The sequence below is a fragment of the Typha angustifolia genome, chromosome 2 (assembly GCF_048772165.1).
Source record: "Typha angustifolia cultivar Huaian chromosome 2, ASM4877216v1, whole genome shotgun sequence".
NCBI lineage: Eukaryota > Viridiplantae > Streptophyta > Magnoliopsida > Poales > Typhaceae > Typha > Typha angustifolia.
In genome coordinates this window covers 8,285,999-8,307,847 of record NC_133240.1, presented here as the reverse complement: position 1 = coordinate 8,307,847, position 21,849 = coordinate 8,285,999, and the positions used below count along the sequence as shown (strand labels likewise).

The window sequence follows — 21,849 nt, the reverse complement described above, 5'->3', positions numbered from 1 at the left end:
AAAAAGAAGAAGCATAAATTGGGCGGTGAGTGATGACTGAGCACATGGAGGTAAGCTTAACCTCCTGCGGTCGCCGCACAGCGTCATCACCTCATCTTCTCGTCCCATGGCTGGGGAAGAAGACGAGTAAGAGGAGGAAGCCGACGACAACGAGGGCGGAAAAGTTGGAGATTAGGGTCTGCGTGAACCGCACCTGCGCTCGCCAGGGCTCGCGTGAAACCCTTGCAGTGCTCTCCGGCATCGCGCCGCCGGCCGTCGCCGTCGCCTCCTGCGGATGCCTCGGCCGGTGTGGAGCCGGCCCCAATCTCGCTGTCCTCCCCCGCGGCGTCGTCGTGGGCCACTGCGGCACCGCGGCTCATGCAGCGCAGCTGCTCGCCGAGCTCGTTGGCGCGGGGTTCGACGCGATATCGAGTCTTGAGGCGCTCGCTCTTAGGAAGAAAGGGGAAGACGAGCTCGAGAAAGGGAACGCCGCCGAAGCCGAAGCTCTCCTCACCCAGGTCCTAAGAACTTTTGACTTCAATAGCTTAGTGTACATTTAGTGGGAAAAAGGAGTGAATTGGATAAGAATTTGTCTTTGGATTGCAGGCTATTGCGCTCAAACCTTGTGGAGGTCTGCAATTGATGTACAAGAGCAGGTCTTGTATTCAATTGAATAGGGAAAAGGGAATTCTAGGAAACTAATCGATATATTTAGTTTGGATTATTGCTTTATTCTTCATTAGTCTTCCCAGGTCTGGTGCAAGGTTGGGAATAGGCGATAATGCTGGTGCTCTTGCGGATGCCCTAGAAGCAGCTAGGATAGCTCCTGATTATCCTCAGGTATTACCTGAATTTAGTTTTTTTTTGCGCATAATATAGAGATGAAACCAAATTATGATTTAAGTTGCTTATAAGTTATGAGTGTTCTGATCTCCTAGAAGCTACATTGCATTTAGTTTTGGATTGTCCAAAAGAAGACCTAGAACTTTCATCCGTCATCATTCTCAAGTATTATATATCCATGTTTTGTGATACCAGAAAACTCAACCTTCCGGTACTAGTTAGTCTAGTTAGTCATCCAGGTCATGAATTCAACAATGATTTATAGCATTTTCATGAGAAAAGTATGCATTTTAGTAAACATTACACGGATAAAAGAAATGAAGGATGAAGTTAGAATTAAGTTAATATCTTGAAAGTGCCCCGGCACTATTTAATCCAGTTGATGAGTTTAGCAATATGAATTTAAGGTTGATAGCTCGCTTTGTTTTAGATAGAACATAAGATTTATCTGTGCATGAAATAATTCCTCCAATCAGATTCATCTTTGATTGCTCGAAAATAGATCGTTAGTCATGAAAGCTCACTGTTTGCTATCAAGGATGTTTGTCCCTGGCGCCACATTTTCTTCCTCAAAACGTTTTTGTTTCAACAAATTGCAAAACTCAGGTTATCTAATCAAATGAGGTTTTAATGCCTCTCCTTGAGTTCAAACACCCTTTTCTCATGAGTGGATTTAAGCTTATTCACATTTAGATTTTAGATAACTGAATTATGTAACTCTTTCCAAAGCTTTTCGTTTCACATGGTTTGCTGTCAGCCATTTCTTTTTGGACTGTGCAGCTAGAATGGCTACAGTGGAAAATGTGTTTAGATGTGCTTGATTTTGTATCAACTCTAAACCTTAGTAGAGCAAGTTATAATTCTTTAAATGAAAAAAAAATTCTTGGTTGTAGTAGTTATATGGAGATTGAGACATGACTTAACACATGAATAGATGTGAAAAAGAATCGTTCAGAATTACTTTCTTGTTTCCGCCTTTCTAACTCCATGAATAGATGTGATTGGTGCACCATTTGAATGATACCTTAGGCTTATATTTGGCAAGGAGATGCATACTTTGCAATGGAAGAATGGGATGCTGCGGAGAAGGCATATTCAACTGCTTTGGACCTTGATTCATCACTTCGTCGATCCAAATCATTTAAGGTTGTATATCTGCTCTTTTATTGCTAACCAGAAAATAAACAAACATATCCTAGTAGAAATTTTTGCACATTTCCGCATGTTTGTATGATTTGCTAATATTGTGGTGTCATGCTGACTTGCTTCATTTCTTCAGGCTCGTGTTGCAAAACTACAAGAGAAGCTCATCACTTCCAATACTAGTACATAATTTCTAGCTGCCAGATGGGATCTTTTTGAAGCCATCAAGTGTAGAACAAAAGCATGTTTAACTGTGACCATGACTCAGTTCTCCATTCCGATCGTTCATCTTGCTAAATGTTGTGTATTTTCTAAACGATTAATGAGGTGCTGAAAGCTTGTATCAATTTTGTGTTCAATTTCTCACCAATACTGGCATGTAAATATTTAATAGATGTATTTATGTAATTTTATTGAACCGAAAATTCAGTCATCTATAGGGTCTTAAATGAAAACTTAACCAAAAAAATAAAGAAATTTATATTTAGCTTTATGCGATATTATTTGAACCGAGATTTCACATATATAGGGGTACAAAATGAAATGTTTGCCGAAAATTACAAAAAAAAACCAGCATTTGTCACCCCGTATTTACGCATTGTTATTAAACCGGAAATTAAATTTAGATAGGGTGTAAATGAAAAGGTTACCAAAATTAAAGAAATTGACCGTTAGCATCCGTATCCATGCAGTATTTCAATTTTCAAATATACAGGGCGCTAAATATGAAAACTTATCGGAAAACAAAGAATTTGTATTTAGCACGTCATATTTACGTGATATTATTTGAACCGAAATTTCACATATACATACTTAAATAGGATGTTAAATGAAAAGTTTGCCAAAATTACAAATATTTGCATTTAGTACCCAGTATTATGCAAATACTATTGAGCCGAAAATTCAATTGTATACAGGGTGTTAAATGAAAAGTTTGCCAAATTACAAAAAGTTGCATTTAGTACCCTGTATTATGCAAAACTATTGAACCGACAATTCAATTGTATACAGGGTGTTAAATGAAAAGGTTACCCAAATTAAAGAAATTTACCGTTAGCACCCGTATTTATGCAATATTATTGAACCAAAATTTCAATTATATATAGGGAATAAAATGAAAACTTAATCAAAAAAATAAAAAAATTGCATTTAGCACTCCATATTTAAGGGATATTATTTGAACCGAAATTTCACAAATATGTAGGGTATAAAATGAAAAGTTTGCCGAAATTACAAAAAACAATATTTAGCACCCTATATTTATATTTATACATTACTATTAAATCGAAGATTCGTATATAGGGTGTAAAATGAAATGTTACCAAAATTAAAGAAATTTACATTTAGCATCCGCATCTATTCAGTATTACCGAACCGAAGTTTCAATTATACATAGGGTGTTACATGAAAACTTACTAACAAATACAGAAATTTATTTTTGGCACCCCATATTTACGGGATTTTATTTTAACCAAAATTTTACATATTCACAGGTGTTAAATGAAAGTTTGCTGAAATTACAAATGTTTGCATTTAGTACCCATATTTATGCAATATTATTGAATCGAAAATTCAATTGTATATAAGGTGTTAAATGAAAAGGTTACTAAAATTAAAGAAATTTACAGTTAGCACTCCGTGTTTATGCAATATTTTTGACCGAATTTTCATTTATTTATAGGATGTTAAATGAAAAGTTTGTCAAAATTATAGAAATTTGTATTTAGCACTCTCTATTATTAAACCGAAAATTTAGTTATATATAGGGTGTTAAATGAAAAATTTGAAGTTAGCGTCATGTAAATCGAAAATTCACATAATATAAGGGTGTTCAAAGAAAACTCCACCTAACATTAAAGAAATTTGCACTTAGCTCCCCATATTTATCGAAATATTTTTGAGCCAAATTTCACTTTTATATAGGGTGTTAAATAAAAACTTTACAGAAAAAAAATAAAAGAATTTGCTTTTAGCTTCCTGTATTTATGCAATATTATTTGAAACAACAATACACATATACATGGGGTGTTAATTATAAACTTCACCAAAATTTCAGAAATTTCCATTTAGCTCCCCGTATTTATTCAATACTATATAAGCAAAAATTCACTTATATATAAGGTGTTAAATGAGAAGTTCACCAAAAATTAGAGAAATTTGCATGTAGCACCCTATATTTGTGCAATATCATTTGGACCGGAATTCATTATGTATGTTAAATGAATGTTTTTATCTGTGAATCAAGAGAGGCGCGAACACCCACCAAGCTGGTGATTTTACGACCTCAACTCCTCTCCTTGCTCAACGAATGCATCTCGATACATCACCTGAAGCAAATCCATTCCCTTCTCGTCGCCTCTGGCCTTTCCCAGGATGCCTCCTCCATGGCCAAAATCCTCCGCTCTGCTTCCCTGTCTCTCCCCGGCGACATCTACTACGCTACCCTCATCCTTCATCAGATCAAATCACCCAATATTTCTCTATGGAACTCTATATTACGAGGCTTCTGCATGCGATCCGACCATGAGAGAGCCGTTTCCATGTACACTCAAATGCTCGGATATGGGGCTATTCCTAATGAGCACACGTACCCAGTCGTCCTCAAAGCCCTTTCTAAATCAGAGAAAAGGAACTCAAATCAAATCCATGCTCAAATTTTGAAGCTTGGGTTTGATAAAGATGCATTTGTGCAGAACTCTTTGGTGTCGATTTATGCGAAAAGCGGCGACTTGGGTTCAGCTCGTGAAGTGTTTGATGCAAGTTGTCACAGAGATCTCGTTTCTTGGACTGCCATGATTCATGGGTATGTGGAAAATAAGCAAGAAATGGAGGGACTTGCTCTTTTTGCCAAGATGAGGTCTGCCGGTTTTGAGGTTGATGAGGTGGTTATTGTTAGTGTCCTTAAGGGAGCTGGACTGGTTGCAAATGTTTGGCTTGGGAGGTGCATTCATGGGTTTTACGTGGAATGTGGAAGGGTGAAGTGGGATGTGTATGTAGGCAGTGCTCTTATTGATATGTATGGTAAATGTGGTCATTGTGATGATGCAAGGAAAATATTCGAAAAAATGCCTTGCAGAAATGTTGTCTCTTGGAGTGCGTTGATAGCCAGTTATGAGCAGTGTGGTATGTTCAGAGACACGCTCTCTGCCTTCCAAGATATGCTGGGTGAGGGAATGAAGCCTAATCTAGTGACATTTACTAGTGTTCTAACTGCCTGTGCACAGCTAGGGGCATTGGATCAGGGGAGATGGATCCATGGCTACATTGGTAGGAACAAATTGAAGTTGAACCCCATTGTTGGAACGTCATTGGTGGACATGTATGCGAAATGTGGGTGTGTCGATGATGCATTTCGAGTTTTTCACAAGTTGCCACAAAAGGATATATACCCATGGACTGCATTGATCAATGGGTTGGCGATGCATGGGCGTGGATTAGAATGTTTGGATCTCTTCCGTCTGATGTTAAAGGAAAGAGTAAGACCTAATGAAGTCACTCTCCTAAGTGTCCTCTGTGCATGTTCTCACTGTGGACTAGTCGATCAAGGGCAAAGTTACTTTTATAATATGTTTAATGATTATGGAATCAAGCCTAAGTTAGAGCATTATGGTTGTATGGTGGATATCCTAGGGCGAGCAGGGAGGCTTGAGGAAGCGTTGTCTATTGTAGAAAGCATGCCTATGGAGCCAAGTGGTGCTGTCTGGGGAGCTTTGCTAGGTGCCTGCATGATCCACAAAGATTTCATCTTGGGGGAGAGAATAGGGCAGCACCTAATAAAAATTCAACCACACCACAGTGGTAGATATGCAATCCTAGCTAACAACTATTTTCTTTCTGGGAAGTGGGAGGAAGCTGCTCATGTTAGGAAAACCATGAAGGGAAACAAGGTGGAGAAGGCCAGTGGATGTAGTTGGATAGAAGTGGATGGTTTTGTACATGAATTCAGTGCTTCGGATGAATCACATTCCCAATTCAAGGTTGTTTATGAAACCTTAGATTGTGTGACTGCAAATATGAAAATGGAAGGGTGTGCCCCAAACATCCGTCTCTGTCTACTTGCTGCGGATGCAATATAAGTAAGCTGTCTTCCTCTTGATTTCTCTGCTTAATGGAATGAATGGCTTTAGTAGCATGATATGTATTAAATCAGGAACAGTGCTCCACATTGATGAGGTTTGAAGCAAATTAACATGAAATTGCTCCTCTTGGTGCTAACTTTCTTAGTCATGATTAACTTTTCTGATTCCCAGAAAGAGTCATGCAAGTGTTGATAATGTGTTGTTATACATGATCATTTCATGTTCATATACATATCAAATAGGTCTTATCTGAATTAAGGCTTTTATCTGACTTTCTTGGTCATGAGTAACTTTTCTGATTCCCAGAAAGAGTCATGAAAGTGTTAATAATGTGTTGTTATACATGATCATTTCATGTTCATATACATATTGAATAGGTCTTATCTGAATTAAAGACTTGTAAAGTGTAAACTATTTCTTAGTATGATAAACTTCCTTGTACTCTTAACTACTTGATCTTTACTTAACATAGCATGATGTGAGTGCCGTACAATTGTATGACATTGACCTTTATACTGTTCTGATTATCTTTAGATTTTTTTTCCCATGGAAATAAAGAACCAAAACTTACTGGCAATTTTTAATATCAAGAAGAAAACATTATGCCACAATCACATCTTAGACTTTACAAAAAATTTTGTGCTGCCTTATTCAGGATCTTCCGTATGATTATAAGTTTCCCATATCAAAAGACTTATTATTTTCTCTAAGGTCATTGTCTATGGTTTGCTCTTCTAATGATAAGAGACATCTAACCTTCATACCAATATTAGATCATCTAAGTAACTTCATTCGTCATCTCTCTTCTGCATTGCTAACAAGATGTGATCTACTCTTCTACTTTGGTATTCCAACCGCCTAGTTAAGATATTCTTTCAAATTGCTTGGATTAAACAGGGAATGCCTACAGATACATCATGGTGCGGGCGTCTCATGAATGCCACTGATTCCAAGATGTCGGGTATCCAACCTGTCTGATTTCTGAAATTGGAGAAGGGGCAAGACAACTCATCCTATATCCTGATGCCTTGTCCAGAAGGAATCAAATTGGTATCTATCAGAACTAAATGAAGGTACAACTGTATCTCTGGTTGTCCTTGGAGCTTGGACATACATTTCAGATGTTCTTGGCCAGTAGTTGTACTTGTTAATAGTTCAAAGGCCATGGTTAGAAGATCAAGAGGGAAGAAATCTTCTGGGTGGGGTTGTTATTTCTTTATCTATTTGGTTTGTTCATGTATATAGCATTAAAATTTTTGCAGGTTCTGCTCAGAAATTTTCAGCTGAACATGAATATTCAATCTGTATGTTGACAAAGTAAAAGCTTTTCGATATTTTCTTGTTACCGAAAACAGAGAGATATTTTCTTAGCATGATATGTACCTTTCTATGTGCCAATAAATATTATTTTTTCTTACATCAATATAAGTTCCTGAGAATCAATTAAGTGCAATGAGGTAGCAATTGCAAGGCTAGCACTCAATCCTGATATACTAGATTAAGTCAATTAATTGCTAGATTGCCCAATTACAGTTCACACCTCCCCTTTATTGATTCATTATTAGTGTATACATTACAAGTCAAGCTGCAATTAGCCACTAGTCCTATTATTTCCCTTGCTGCATATAGAAGCAAGAATAGCCATTGGATAAGAGTTTTATTCGGATAATCTTTATTTGAAGAGGTGGTAGATATCTGGTAAATTAGGTTAACATCCCGCACAAGAAAGAGAAAAGCGTGTGAAAGATATAATCGATTTTTGACAGTCGGATTGAAAGCACTACGTGATTTCGATTTAAATTCATATATTTTCCGTATGGTGTACCCCGTCCTTTCCGTGGTCCGAGTCAAAGCCCCCGTAACGGCGAACAATTTCCCATTGTTTTACTCTCGCTGCTTTGGATTGCGTGCGAGATGGGTGATGGACTTTTGTCCTCCTTCGCTTTTCTTTCTGGAAGCGTTCCTTAACCGCTTTCCATGTATTTTTCTTAAGCACGGTTGTTTTTCTTATGTATCATGATACTACTACTAGTTCATCCAATTTCTGTGATAAAATGTCAGGGAACTCACAGCAGTTGATTACCTTAATCGCACTTGGAAATGAATATAAATGACCACAGAATTATAGCTACATGTAATCCTAGTTGATCAAATAACTCAAAAGATAATAATACTATATTAGAAAGAAAATAAATAAAAAGACCACTACGGCGCTACAGTGACAAGCAACGGACAGAAATGCCAAACCATGAACCGTCACACAAATGGCGTGTTCGTCCCACTAAGAAACACAACGGCGCTTTTCCTCCTTACCCTCCTTCTTTAGTCATCTCACTGAAATGCCACTCGAGGTGTAAATACGAAAATAGAGTTTGAGGGCATTTCAGATATTAACAAGATAAAGAGAGGGTGTTTCTGGGTAATGCCATTGGAATGTTAGCATCGCGAGCTCTCCTTCCTCCCACTTTCCTCCCTCCCTTTTCCTACCTACTAGACTCCGTCTGATATAATATATGTATTTTTATATATATACGACTTCCTCTTTCCAAACTCTAACCAAACCTCCTCCATCTCCTCCTTCTTCTCCTTCTCCTTCTCCTTCTTCTTCAACCTCTACGCTCGAATCCGCTTCGGCTCGATGTTTCTGATCGAGAAGTACCGTTCCCCCTTCGTCGTAGCCAAGAAACCAAACCCTAGTCTACCTCTCGCCATTCCCTTCGAGAAAACCCTAGCCTCCCGCCTCCGCTCTCTCCTCCCCATCCCTTCCTCCCCCTCGCCTTCCATACCCCTCTCCTGGCTCTCCCGCCTTGCTGATCTCCTCGCGCTCACCCTCACCGACTTCGCTGCCCTCGCCTCTGACCCCTCCTCCCCCGACCTCTCCGCCGTCGCCTCCTACCTCGACTCCGGCGTCGCCCTCCTCGACTCCTGCAACGCTATCGCAGCCGGCCTCGATAAGCTCCTGCGCCGCCGCCTCCACCTCCGCCTCGCGCTCCACCACCTCTCCCGCCCGGATCCCGGCCGCGCCCGCGACGCGATCGCCGAGTGGGATCGGTTCCCGCGCGGGGATATCGCGATCCGGGGCAACGCGCTGGAGGATCCGCCAAGAGGAAAGATCTCGGGCGTCCGTCGGGCGATCTACGCCGTCGAGGCCGTCTCTCGCCTCGTCGCCACCGCAATCGTCGCCGTCCTTGGAGGAGGGAAGAAAGAAAGCTTCGCCGAGATCCGCGTCTCGGGAGAATTCACTTGGGCCGAGGAATTCAACAAGGTTGGCGAGGAGATCTCGAGCAAGCTCGGCGAGGGGTTCGTCAGCGAGGTCGAGAGGGTGGACCACGCCGTTAGGAGGCTAATGTCCATTACAGACGTAGTAAACGATGATGACGGAAAGAAGACGGAGAAGGTAAGGAGCTCAACGGAGGAGGTGGAAAAATTGACGGAGGAAATGACAGAGGGATTGGAGCGCCTATCGGACGCCGTTAACGGGGTGTTCCGTTCGGCCCTCTCCTCGAGGAACGCCGCGCTCCAGAGTTTCCGGGTTGGCCCACGGAAATGTAAATAGCTCTGGATTTCTAACGGTATAATTGTATTTTTCTTTTCTTTTATTTGTTGTTGCAGAAATTCAAATATCTGCACAATTGCTCAATCTCATCTCATTGCGAAAATTTCAAGTTCTTTGTTTTAATTCAAAAATGCAAAATTGGGTGTAATTTGTCAAAGAAACGGTCGAAAGTAGCTATTCTTTTATATTTTTTGGTTAACAGAATAGTCTATCTGCTGCCCACTGACGGCCTATCAGCCCAACTGTAGAATTAATTTAGTGATACTTTTTATTAGAGAAACAGTTATCTAATTCATATATGAAGAATGACTAATTTTTTGTCTAATTTATAATTAACTTCTGGGCTCAGGATATATAATATTTTTATTTAATATTATAAGCTTCTATATCATTTCAAAACCACCCAGTCAAGTGTTTGAACCACAAGAACCAGTTCAACGTAACTTATGCTCAAAGTTGTTCTTAGTTATTCTCTAAAATCTTAATCACCATTTAGTTTGTTTGTGACCAGCTCTAGTTAGCTTATATATATATATATACATTAATATGTATGATATATATTTGAGATAAATGAGAACTTAATGCATCATAGTTAAATCAGTATTGTTGTTAGGATTCAAATCCGAAAATATACAATACTAACCTCTTTAATTATATGAATTCAAAACAATTGACTATGGATATATTATTATTATGATTAACATTATGCTAAAATGGTACAGTATATTTTTGGGAGAAATGAAAATTTAATAACATCCTAATTAAATTAATATTGTTGGGATTTGAATTGGAAATATGAGATTCTTTAATCATCATCTCAGCACTATTCCAGTAGAATATATTATTAGCCAACAACGAGATAAAAAATTATATCCTGAAGAGATCTCATGGACGGTGGTATGCTAACATTATATTGTTGGCAGTGTTATATATATACACATGTTCGATGTGATTTAGCAAATAAAGGTCTTCTGAATTCTCACTCAAAATGCTTGTTCTTTGAGTAAACATTCACGCAAGGAGCAAACTTTATATATGGGTGGTCGACAAAAATTTCGGCACCCAAATTGGCTGCATACCTGAATGAAGCCATTGTTGTCCACACACTTCAATAAGATGTGGAACAGTGGAAGACATGACATCAAGATGAATAGAATCAAGACTTTTACTCGATCAAATTAAACCAATTTCACTTTAAGCTAAACAAAAAAAAAAAAAAACTATCTTCCTGTTGCTAAGTAATCCAAACTTTCATGATGCAACCAAGATAGAAGAGACTCCCATCTGACATTCTCCTTGCATCTGCTATAGAGGAAGTTGGCAGAAATTGTTAGGGGATGACAACAAGGAGAAAATCTTTAACCAGATATAATAAAGAGGTACATAATCGTTTACATTGAGATGGAAAAATCCAGTGCAAACCTTTGCCTGTTGATCATTCCAACTTTCTAATGAATTGCACCCAAGAAAACTTGAGATGACAGAATATTGATAAACCACATAGTCAGCGACCATCAGTATATCGAAGCACTCATTATAATTTGTTGAAACAATATTTTGTATATGTGAAGGTAATAGCGACCATCAATCAAGAAAACACAACTCAACAGAAAAGTCAATAATTGAGTTTTCTCTATCTTGTTTTCATCACATTATCTTAGAGAATCCTGATGATGCAGTCAAGTGCATAGAATAACACTATGTAAAATGAGCAAAAGATGATTCCTGATACTGTTCACGGTTCACCAATTTTACCATTTGAATATGCAGAGAAAATTTTGGTATTGAAATAACATATGTTGCTTTCCTAGTCACACCATTAAGTCCATGAGATCTTTGAAGGCACAGAAGAAAGTAAATTACAATTCCTGGTTCTTGTAGTTCTCATAATAGTAATTAGCTAGTCGCCTAGGCTTGTGCCACCAAGTGGGTGTTACAACAATTGCCCGTTCCAACCAATTCTCCCTCACCACCTCTTTCTTTGTAATACTTTCATAGAACTTCTTCCATTTATACATTGCACGCTTCAATCGCATACTACTCCTAGCCCCAAAAAGATACTTGATGTAATCTCTAGCAAGACGTGTTAACTCCTCGCCTCTGATCATGTAGATGTACTGCAATACAAGATACAAATAAATGAGTTCCTCTAAATGATAGTTTATATCCAAGGATGCACAATACAAGGACATTTTTGGTAGGGAACATAGAATTCATTCTTGAAGCGCTTTTAGCCCTTCAAATTGTTGGTCACAAGCACCTTGTAAGACTCATGATCAGACTAGCACTCACTCTATCCTTAGGAGATTGCATTATTAGTTTGTCGCACAAGTGCTTTCGGTTCTCAGTGGTTAGTCTTTGATATACAGCACTAGCCTTCTTGAATGTCTAATTGATACCACGAAAAGTAAAGGGCCATACACAAAAACTTAGAAGATCAAGTCAACCTAAAAAATATACTAGTCATTAAACTTGTGTCAATTATCATTGAAAGCTAAAAACGAGAGAGCAAATATATAGGATGATCCAAAAACATCAAAGATGGCTAAATCTGTTAATGTCTGCATAAGGAAAAGAGAAGCTGATTGAGAAAGTTATGGTACAATTACCACAAATATAAAGCCAATAGTTGCCAAAATCACTTGCAGTAGCTCATCAAAGATTCCAGCAAGACCTTCATCTTCTGAATCACCAGAACCATCACCACCACTTCCTGGAGAATCTCCATTACCTCCATCTCCACCAAAATCCCTATCTTGCATCTGCTCCCTCAGCAAATCTTGTACTGAGCGCTCTCCTTTCAGACCACCCATAGCTTTCTTTAATGACTCCCAGGAAAAAGGCTACATAAAGTAAGAACCATCTCTTGTAAGCAAGGGTATGAATAATGAAGTAAGAGAGAACTCTAAAACTCTAAAGTAAGCCTAGAAAATTTCCTTGCACCAAAAAAAAAAAAATCCTTACTCAAATTGACAGAGCAATTTCAGTGTATGTAAATGATTCTTGCACTGACTTAGTAGATTTGGCACACAGGAATCTTCTCAAAAACTTATGATACTCACAGGCAGATCACAGGATGGAATTCACCCAGTCTTTGTGTTTAATTATATACTGCCTTATTTTTAAAACATTCATGGAGACAATGATACCCACCAATCCAGCATCAATCTCATTAGAGAAAAAAAAAATATGGAGACATTGTAATTACTATTAGAGTTTAAAAGAACTTAAGCACTAAAGCAACAAGAAAAGAAACCCTGAAGAGAAGCATGTAAAATCCAAAGTCTATTACCGAAGCCATTACCTCATTGTCGCTTGCTGAGTTTCCTTTCCCACCAAATGCATATGCTGGAGCACACCTTTTATAATTAGGAGAACTATAAATAAGTCTTGGGTACACATCATATTGCCTGAGCTTATGGGTTGGAGAAACATATAAATATGAGGCATGAGAGTGAGAAGAAGGATATAGAAAAGAACAGGTTTTCCCAATCCTCTCCTTGGGTTTCGTCGCAGCACATCCTGCACTGGGCCTGTAAATATTGAACTGGATGGAACTCATGCTTGTCAAAATCATGAAATCCTCGTGCCGTGCAATTAACCTAAATCTGTCAATTCAGCATCGGCAGAAATGCTTAGCTCCCAATATCAATATGATCGAGATAAAATTTATCTAAATAATATCTAAATGCAACTCTAAGCATTTAGAGATGCCATGATGCAAATGGAAATCTTGTTCTTTCCAGCATTTCCACAAACACTTAGTGCATCAACTGCTGCCGCTCTTGTATCTTGCCTCTTCTCCTAGGATGTGCATAACCTGTTTGTGAAAATGCCGGAGAGAATAATCTTCTAGCTACATCCACCGAGCCTTTCGATTAAAACATCCAAAGATTGAAACAATGGAAAGTAGGAAAACAGTTACACATTATGTTAATTGTTATGATAATAACCCCAAAGCCGCAAATCTTTTAAGAATTCTCTACAAGGGTTATCTTGGTAGGAGAAAATGATGTGCTAGAAGTCATAAATCACCATTTTTCTTAATATCCACATCCCAGAAGGCATAAGGAAACCTGAATCTAGTCTAAAAAACCAAAAGGAGCACATACTTTTCTCACACGAACATAAAACTCATAAACTATAGAGCAAATGAGAGACTGCGAAACATAGAGAAATGGAGTGCGAAATACCTAGAAATCGGAAATTTTAAGAAGCATTAAACGGAGGGACACGGTCGAGAGAGCTCGGAAGGGGTGAGGGAGGGCCGGCGACCTGGTTCGAGTGTGTGCGCGGAGATAAGTTTTAGGGGCTTTGCAAATAAATCCCTGCATTTATGTATTTTATGTTTTAAGCCCTGTATCATCGGTATTTGCAAATAGCCTCCTGCCATTGAAGTTTTTTTCGTTTGAACTTAGAAATTTATGTTATCATAACAAAGAATAAAGTTAATTGCTAACATGTATGAAAAATAATAAACTTCTAGGACATAATCAGAAAAACAATAAAAGCCTATGTTTCTCAGAAACCTCTTCCAAAGATTGACGGTTAAATGTATTAAAGTATCATGTAACCATAGTCGTTAATGAATTGGAATTTGATCAAATTCTAGTCTGTTCAGATACATAGTAGAAAAGAAAAAAGAGAAGTAACTACGGGTAGCAAGTGGTTGTTGTTTAGGAATTAATTAAATCATGGATAATTCCATCGGCGTTGGCTCTTCGTTCTCTACTATCCCTACGAAAGTATTTATTTTTTAATTTTATTTACTCTTTCTTCCTTCCATAGTCTCACTATTCATTTTCCACCCTAGTCATTGTTTGCCTTGTGACTTCCTAATGTTGTTTTCCTCTCGATCTCCTCCATCTCCTCGCGGTCCTTCTTTCCTCCACGGGCTTTGTCTTCTTTCTTCGCTTATTTGATGTAGGCTCCACCATCTTCTTAGTCGTCACAAGCTCTTAGTTGTCGGATTTTCTCTGCTAAGCCCCTTTCACCTCATTTTGCTGGTCGATGTTTGCATCCCCATTTGTAAGAGTGTAAACGAGCCGAGTCTAAGCGAGCCAGCTCAGGTTTGGCTTGAAATTACTTTCGAGTATTATAATTTTGCTTAGGCTCGACTTAGCTCAACTCTAGCTGAACTCAAGCTAAGCCTAACCAAGCCCAAGTAGAGCTCGAGCTCGATTTGAGGATGAGGAAGCGGTGGCAGTGTGGACAACGGCTTGCCGAAGGAGGAGTAGGAGACCGATGGAGGAGGAAGTCGTCAGAGAGGAGGCAACAACATGTCGATGGAGTGGAGGAAAAAGAGGAGGCCAACGCTGAACCCAACGTCAATGGAGGAGGTCGTCGAAAGAGACCGGAGGAGATTGTCGATGGAGGAGGAGAATGAGGCCGACAAAGAGGGAGGAGGTGGTGGCGGCTTGCCGATGGAGGCCAACAGATAGGAGGAGATGGCGGTGGCTTACCAATGGAGGCCGACGGAGAGGAGGAGGCTGAATGGGTGAGGGTGGGCTGGTTGGCTCGGGTGAGGGCTATGGGTGGTAGTCTAGTGGATGAGGATGAGGGTGGGGTGGGTGAGGGTAATGGCCCGATGGGTGAGGGTGATGAGTCAGACAATAATGCCTATCAAGCCGAGTTTGAGTGAATTGGCTCTAGTTCAGGCTCAGCTCACTGAGCCCGAGCCGCTCGTCAAGCTTGATAGCTCTACCCATTCGTGCTATCTTCTCCCTTACGCCTAGCTAGCTTTATTGTCGATCCCTTCCCCTCGCCATGGCTCCTCCTTCAGCACTGATGGTGGTGGAGATGGAGTTGAGATTGATGTAATGGTGAAGGATGGATGTGTGCGCAGTACTTTTCCCTAACAAACTCTCCTCTTATTTTCTGTGCAATCTTCACTACTCTCTTCTTATTTTCTATGCAATCTTCACTATTGTGTTCGCCTCCACTAACGCTGCCGCCTCCTCATCCATCTCCTCTATTTGTTTCTTTGCATAAGTGTTTATTTATTTATTATTAACTTGATAGTCCTCTTTATTGTTATTTAGCCAAGTGTTAGACTTATTATAGGGCATAGTTGTATCTCCTTTCTTTATTCTATTGTATGAGTTATAATAGATTGCTTGAAATTTAATAAATTATTAGTCAACGAACTTTCTTTTAAGAAAAAAAAAAATTAGCCACAGCCTGCAGGCGATCAAAGAGAGGGAGAGAACATAGGCATTACTGTTAGATAAGTAGATTATGGCAGTTAAGGTTACAGTTTCTAATGAACTAAAATATTGTCCAAATTATGCAATACACTCCCAAACGTGCCTTTTGAAAATTAATAGTTATAAGGGAAATTTGTATATAACACTCTACCTTTTAGCTAAATTTACATTTACACCCTACATTTTCACTATTTACATATCGAGCCCTATAATTTAGGTAATATGTGCAGAAAATATCCTGTCATTAAATCTGTTAGTTAAATTTAACCCAATCTTTGGATTAAGTTAACTATACTAAGAAGATTACAAAAATACCCTCAACCCGACCTAACTTAACCAACTAAACCCAACCCAACCCATTAACCAACTAAACTCAACCCAAACCCACTAACCAACTAACACCCAACCCAACCCACTGACCAACTAAACCCAACCCTTCTCCCTCATCATCCCCACCTAACACTTCTCCCTCCTCCCTCCCCTCGCCTCATTCTCTCCTCCCTCCTCATTCCCTCCTCCTACCTCCTGCCTCCTCATTCCCTCCTCCCTCCTCCCAACCTCTCTTGTCGGGACCCCGTGTCTGCGTCGTGATGGTCGGGAGTAGCCCTTCACCGGGATCGGGGGTCAACCTCGAGAACTCGGACGAGGCTCGAGGACGCCGATGAGAGGTGAGGACCAAGGACGCCAGATGGCCCATCGAGCACAAGGTCTCCTCGGCTACGCCGCCAGGATTGAGGGCTTCGCCGACTACTCTCCCTTGGCGGCAGCTCCGCCGAGATCGGGGTCAACCTTGGGGACGCCGGTGAGGCTCGAGGACTCCGACGAGGGGCGAGGGTCGTGGCCGCGTTCTTCGCGGGTCAATCTCGATGTCAACCTCGGGGTCAACGGTCAACCTAAGGGTATTTTAGGTATTTTAGAAATAAAATATATTTAATTAACGGAATATTCTCCCGGTGTTAATCTAAATCTAATTTAGGATGTTTTCTGTACATATTACCTAAATTATAGGGCTCGATTTATAAATAGTAAAAATATAGGATGTAAATGTAAATTTAGCTAAAAGGCAAAGGTGTTATATACAAATTTCTCTAGTTCTAAATAAAGGACTTCACTGCTATTTAAAATGGATAAGGTATGGAGTTAAAACTGGCAAGATCCCTCTTTCTGGCCCACCCAAACTTAGACCCATGTCTTTGAATCAATGATGAAGGCAACACACATCAAAAATTGGACCAAATAATAAATCTACTTGGCTATTGCTATATAATGGTTAAGTGAATTAAATGCAAGTTTCATGAACTTAATATTTTTAATGCACCTCACCCACCTTCCTCTATTGGAAGAGTAGTTGTGGGATCAAGTTGATGATGACCATCTATGGGGGTTCACGTTTATATTATTTTACAACTTGGGTAATATTAGTTATTTAATATAGGATAAAATATATGAAGTGTATGCATGACTTGTGCCAATACGCCCATTAATATCTAATACTTGTTCACTTGGCCTTCATCATAACATAGTTAACACTGATGGTTGCAAAAGGAAAAAGAAAGTAATATTGCATATCCAATATTTTGGAGGGTTATAAACAAAAATATAAGATTTAGGTGTATGGCCAACCAACCAATTAAGAGTCCCACATGCAATGAACCCATACTGTCCAGGTAGATTCTTGGAAATTTGGATATGTAGGGTATTTTATGTAAATTTCTGAGCTGATAAAGAGAAAAAAACGAAAGAAAAGAGATAGGGCGTGATTTTAAAATCGTAAAATCTCTTAAATCTATGGTGTCATGTGCAAAATTCCTAGTACAACTGGATAGACTTCCCCAGTTTTGAGTGCTTGTTAAAATTTAATCCCACGTACTACTAATCTATTTGTTACTTTCAAAGATTCGATTCGAGCAAGACAAACCCACTCGAAACCCCACCCGATCTGGAAACCACTAGTCGAGTTAGAGAGAGAGAGAGAGAGAGAGAGAGAGAGAGAGAGAGAGAGATCATGAACTCCTCCTCCGGCAACGGCGGTGACGGTGGCGGTGGGACGAGGAAGAAGGAGTTGGGGTGGATCGAGTGGTTAAGGGGATGGTGCAGCATCGTAGGGGAGTTCTTGTTCCAGCGAATCACGGCGAGCCATTTGGAGAACCCTCTCCCTCTTCCTCCCCTCGATGGCATCACCTGCATTGTCACTGGCGCCACCAGCGGCATCGGCCTCGAGATCGCTAGGTTTCCTTCTCTTCTGTGCTCAGATTTGGTTACAGGCAATGCTTTCTTGATTACGTGGAGTAATCGATCGTTTCTTGTTTTTAAAATCCCAAGTTTTTGGAGGAACTTGTTTTTGATTGAGATATGGATGTTTTTATCGTGGGATTTGTCTTACAAGAATGAAAATGGATTGTTCGGTTTTGATTGCAATTGAGCAAACTTGTATCGCATAGAGGCCTCCCAATGCTGTGCACTTATACTTAGATTCACCTCCCCTTTATACTGATAAGAGATGTTGTGACTGGAATTCCCTTTTATGATTCGACTGTTGTATTGTGCTTGGCGATTGGAAATCCGGGATGCCTTAATGGGATTCTTAATTTATTTATGAAATCCGAAATTAATGTTGTAATAGAAGTGTATTCTGATTCATTTCAGCTTGTTCCCAGTTAACCCCTAGTGTTGATGATCAAAACAGGCAACTTGCTGAGTCAGGAGCACACGTTGTAATGGCGGTTAGGAGACCAAGACTAGCCCATGACCTGATCCAAAAATGGCAGACTGAGAATTCAGAAAAAGGAATGCTACTCAATATTGAGGTATGTGATAGACCCCGTATGTGCAGATACCCATTCTGGTTAATGGCTCATAGAAGCCACAGCAATATCAAGTAGCAAGCATCATCTGTCAAAAAGCATTGATTCAGTATTTTCAGTTATCATCTGGTTTTTCTTGTTCTTGGTGTTTTTTTTCTTCTGAAAATTCCCACTTACTAGGAGTTTGTGTGATAACACATAGAACTTCAGTATTAGTTTGGGTATACATTGTTCCATTTGATTGCTAACATGAATACTTGTTAATTTCTAGTCAAATTTCTGGATTTATTAAATAGCCCTACATCTAGGCCTATTCAAATTAAGTTGGCTATGCCATGTCGTATTTATTAAATAGCCCTACACCTTTTAGACGTTGAATCTTTGTCCAACTTGAAAAAGAAAGTTATTCTGTTTCATCTATCCAGTTAAAGTTTTTCTTAGCATATACTTGGTTTGCTTATATGGCAGTTCTGATTGACATCTTTAAACTTTTGACACTTGTTAAGGTGATGGAGCTTGACCTGCTATCGCTCAACTCAGTTGTAAAATTTGCTGAAGTGTGGAATGCTCGTCTAGGACCATTACATGTATTGATCAATAATGCCGGCATTTTCTCTATAGGAGGTTTGCATAGATCATTTTAATATCTGATTTGAAGTTTGTGTGTGTATGCACTTTAATGTCTTTGAAATGCTAATTTAGAAAAATTAAGAATCCCAAAAGTTTGTTAAATTTCACTTATCTTGATCTCTTATTTGGACATTCATGCCAAAGCACTTATATGTGTGATATCTTTGTATTAACTATTCTCATCTGAAGCACTTCTATATGTGATATCTTCGTATTAACTAGTCTCATCTTATCTTTCTATAGAGCCCCAACGTTTTTCCAAGGACGGATATGAAGAACACATGCAAGTGAACCATCTTGCCCCGGCATTACTAGCGATGTTGCTTATACCTTCACTTATACGAGGATCTCCAAGCAGAATTGTCAATGTTAATTCAATTGTAAGCTCTTCTTTTATAAGAGCTTCTCTATGTGATACATTCAAGTAAAAGATTAATGACTATAAGGAAATCTATCTAAGCTTGTTTGAATCTTCCATCACTCCTAACCTGTGGATTATAAATGTTTGTTTGCGAATAGCACTCTGCCTCATCTTTTCTGTGGGATAATGTATGATTAGATCTGTTACTTAAAATGATTTCTTTACAAATATGTCTATATGTATTATATGTATATCATTTTTGTGAGACATCTAGAACTAGTTTGATATTTGAATTCTGCCAAACTTAAGTCCAAACCCTTCCTCCCTTTTCCTTTCTTTTGCACCATCAACAAAATTGTTATCCTCCATGCTCTGATCTCTCTGTATTTTTGCATCCTTCTCAGCCTATCCGAACTGTAAAATTTTTGATTACAAGGCCATTCTAGCAACAAAAGCTGCAATATGTCTCTTGAGAATTTACCTTAATTCCATTTACTTTTAATGAGTTTATGTAAATGTTCCTTAAGCTGATGAGAGAAGTATAGCCTTTGGCACCCAGCATTAATGCATTATCATATAAATCTATTATATTAATTGATACAGTAGTTAATTTGGTAATAGGTTGATAATTCAGGAATAAAGATTAACGGGGTAATTGAAGATGAAGAAATTTAGAAGTAATTTGAGAAGGTATTGCTTCGGTTACTGACTTGCCTTTAATCCTTAGATGCATCTTGTCGGTTTTGTTGAGACGGAAGATATGAACATTACATCTGGGAAAAGGAAATACACAAGCTTACTGGGATATTCAAATAGCAAGTTGGCACAGGTATTATAAAAAAATTCATTCATATTTTCTGTGTTGCATTTTTGTTATCTTTTACCTTTTTGCGACATTATAAATAGCAAACCATTAGGTTTCTTGAGCTTTTCATGCTGTCCCTGTGAGTGTAGTGACAATGTTCTTGCACCAGGTAAAATTTAGCAGCATACTTCATAAGAGAATTCCTGCTGAAGCTGGTGTCAATGTTCTCTGTGTATCTCCGGGAATTGTCCGCACAAATGTTGTGAGTTTCCTGTAACATATGATACTTTTGATTTTATGCATATAGTTAAGAATCATATACTAATTTGGATTAATCTATCTAATAAATCATAAGTATGCATTGATAGAATTATGGAGACCCAAGAAATTACTTGTAACTATTTGGGGAAAATCTATGTAGTATATGTCTGCATTCAGATATATTTGCACTGAAATAAAGAGCTTTGAAGGCCTCAATACTCCAGTTACAATGTCTGTAATTATAGAGAAACTGCTAAAGGCATCTAGTTAGGTTTTGGATTCCAAGATACTGTGCCTCTTAGCGGCTTTTGGAGTCTGCCAACATATCCATGTGCACTTCCTATCCAGTTTTACGTATATGATATAATTAAGTGGCTTGTAATTTTCTTTATATTGTTTTTCAATGTTGTAATTTTTTGTTGGTTCCATGGTCATCTGCTGCATCTTTTCATGGTAACTGATATATCTTTCACAACGTCCAGGCCAGAGATCTACCTAAGATTATCGTAGCTGGTTATAAGCTGATCCCCTACTTCATATTCAATGCCCAGGAAGGTGAGTTGATATACCCTCTTTGCAGTGGCAGGCTCATCTACTCTTGCTCTTGTTTAATAGTTAGTGCCTATTGAATGTTGAAATATGGAAACAAACCGTTGTATGTTATATTGCAGGTGCAAGAAGCTCTCTCTTTGCAGCCACAGATCCACAGGTTCCGGAATACTGTGGGGTACTAAAGGCTGATGAATGGCCTGTCTGTGCTTGCATCTCACATGATTGTCGTCCAACAAATCCATCAGAAGAAGCCCATAATCTAGAGACGTCTCAGGCGGTGTGGGAGAAGACATTGGAAATGATTGGGCTCCCTTCCAATGCCTTGGAGAAGCTTATTGAAGGGGAGACTGTTCAATGTCGTTATGGATCCAACGCAGAACAGGATGATTCTTCCACGTCATAGTTCCAATTATTTGCTTCTTATTTGCTTCCTAGTGTGTGCTCCCCTCCTGGCACTATTTATTTTCAGCTTCAAAAGAAATGCTGAGAGAACATCAAAAGCAATCTACCTCAATTGAGGGTTGATAATTAAACTGTCACTTCCTTGTAGAAGGATGGGCTTTAACGAACTTTGGACTCCTACAATTTCCAAAAATGCATCTTAATTTTGTACCTGAAAGGAACTCGATT

General features: G+C 39.0%; 5 protein-coding genes across 6 annotated transcripts; 4 read left to right on the top strand and 1 right to left on the bottom strand.

Annotated features, from left to right (window-relative positions):
• The first annotated feature begins 21 nt into the window (after positions 1 to 21).
• LOC140772405 (uncharacterized) lies at positions 22 to 2,390 on the top strand. 2 transcript variants are annotated; one of them, XM_073114475.1, is made up of 5 exons: positions 22 to 497; positions 586 to 635; positions 732 to 819; positions 1,868 to 1,968; positions 2,102 to 2,390. In XM_073114475.1, the coding sequence occupies exons 1-5, from the start codon at positions 33 to 35 to the stop codon at positions 2,160 to 2,162; spliced, it is 765 nt and encodes a 254-aa protein (XP_072970576.1). In that variant the 5' UTR covers positions 22 to 32; the 3' UTR covers positions 2,163 to 2,390. The 2 variants fall into 2 exon arrangements, with proteins under 2 accessions (XP_072970576.1, XP_072970569.1); XM_073114468.1 differs by having other exon boundaries at positions 24 to 497; positions 1,852 to 1,968.
• Positions 2,391 to 4,184: 1,794 nt separating this feature from the next.
• Positions 4,185 to 7,434, top strand: LOC140773783 (pentatricopeptide repeat-containing protein At1g50270-like). Its single transcript, XM_073116523.1, has 2 exons — positions 4,185 to 6,041; positions 6,942 to 7,434. Exon 1 carries the CDS (start codon positions 4,185 to 4,187, stop codon positions 6,039 to 6,041), a length of 1,857 nt encoding a protein of 618 aa, XP_072972624.1. The 3' UTR covers positions 6,942 to 7,434.
• A 1,248-nt stretch (positions 7,435 to 8,682) lies between these two features.
• Positions 8,683 to 9,600, top strand: LOC140773775 (UPF0496 protein 4-like). Its single transcript, XM_073116511.1, has one exon. The coding sequence runs from the start codon at positions 8,683 to 8,685 to the stop codon at positions 9,598 to 9,600; it is 918 nt and encodes a 305-aa protein (XP_072972612.1).
• A 1,708-nt stretch (positions 9,601 to 11,308) lies between these two features.
• On the bottom strand, positions 11,309 to 13,916 carry LOC140771589 (uncharacterized). Its single transcript, XM_073113146.1, has 4 exons — positions 13,794 to 13,916; positions 12,905 to 13,208; positions 12,210 to 12,443; positions 11,309 to 11,717 (listed from the first exon to the last, which is right to left on the bottom strand). The coding sequence occupies exons 2-4, from the start codon at positions 13,175 to 13,177 to the stop codon at positions 11,460 to 11,462; spliced, it is 765 nt and encodes a 254-aa protein (XP_072969247.1). The 5' UTR covers positions 13,178 to 13,208; positions 13,794 to 13,916; the 3' UTR covers positions 11,309 to 11,459.
• Positions 13,917 to 17,719: 3,803 nt separating this feature from the next.
• On the top strand, positions 17,720 to 21,831 carry LOC140771325 (dehydrogenase/reductase SDR family member FEY-like). The gene is made up of 8 exons (XM_073112814.1): positions 17,720 to 18,035; positions 18,493 to 18,613; positions 19,117 to 19,234; positions 19,484 to 19,620; positions 20,329 to 20,430; positions 20,576 to 20,668; positions 21,150 to 21,222; positions 21,339 to 21,831. The coding sequence occupies exons 1-8, from the start codon at positions 17,812 to 17,814 to the stop codon at positions 21,620 to 21,622; spliced, it is 1,152 nt and encodes a 383-aa protein (XP_072968915.1). The 5' UTR covers positions 17,720 to 17,811; the 3' UTR covers positions 21,623 to 21,831.
• Positions 21,832 to 21,849: the final 18 nt, after the last annotated feature.

Coding starts and splice junctions, on each gene's coding strand:
- LOC140773783 (XM_073116523.1), top strand. CDS start 4,185: ATGAATGTTTTTATCTGTGAATCAAGAGAGGCGCGAACACCCACCAAG.
- LOC140773775 (XM_073116511.1), top strand. CDS start 8,683: ATGTTTCTGATCGAGAAGTACCGTTCCCCCTTCGTCGTAGCCAAGAAA.
- LOC140771325 (XM_073112814.1), top strand. CDS start 17,812: ATGAACTCCTCCTCCGGCAACGGCGGTGACGGTGGCGGTGGGACGAGG. Junction 18,036..18,492: donor ATCGGCCTCGAGATCGCTAG/GTTTCCTTCTCT, acceptor TGATCAAAACAG/GCAACTTGCTGAGTCAGGAG. Junction 21,223..21,338: donor CATATTCAATGCCCAGGAAG/GTGAGTTGATAT, acceptor GTTATATTGCAG/GTGCAAGAAGCTCTCTCTTT.
- LOC140771589 (XM_073113146.1), bottom strand. CDS start 13,177: ATGATTTTGACAAGCATGAGTTCCATCCAGTTCAATATTTACAGGCCC. Junction 12,444..12,904: donor ACTCAGCAAGCGACAATGAG/GTAATGGCTTCG, acceptor TACTTTATGTAG/CCTTTTTCCTGGGAGTCATT. Junction 11,718..12,209: donor CTATTGGCTTTATATTTGTG/GTAATTGTACCA, acceptor CTTGTATTGCAG/TACATCTACATGATCAGAGG.
- LOC140772405 (XM_073114468.1), top strand. CDS start 33: ATGACTGAGCACATGGAGGTAAGCTTAACCTCCTGCGGTCGCCGCACA. Junction 636..731: donor CAATTGATGTACAAGAGCAG/GTCTTGTATTCA, acceptor TAGTCTTCCCAG/GTCTGGTGCAAGGTTGGGAA. Junction 820..1,851: donor TAGCTCCTGATTATCCTCAG/GTATTACCTGAA, acceptor ATGATACCTTAG/GCTTATATTTGGCAAGGAGA.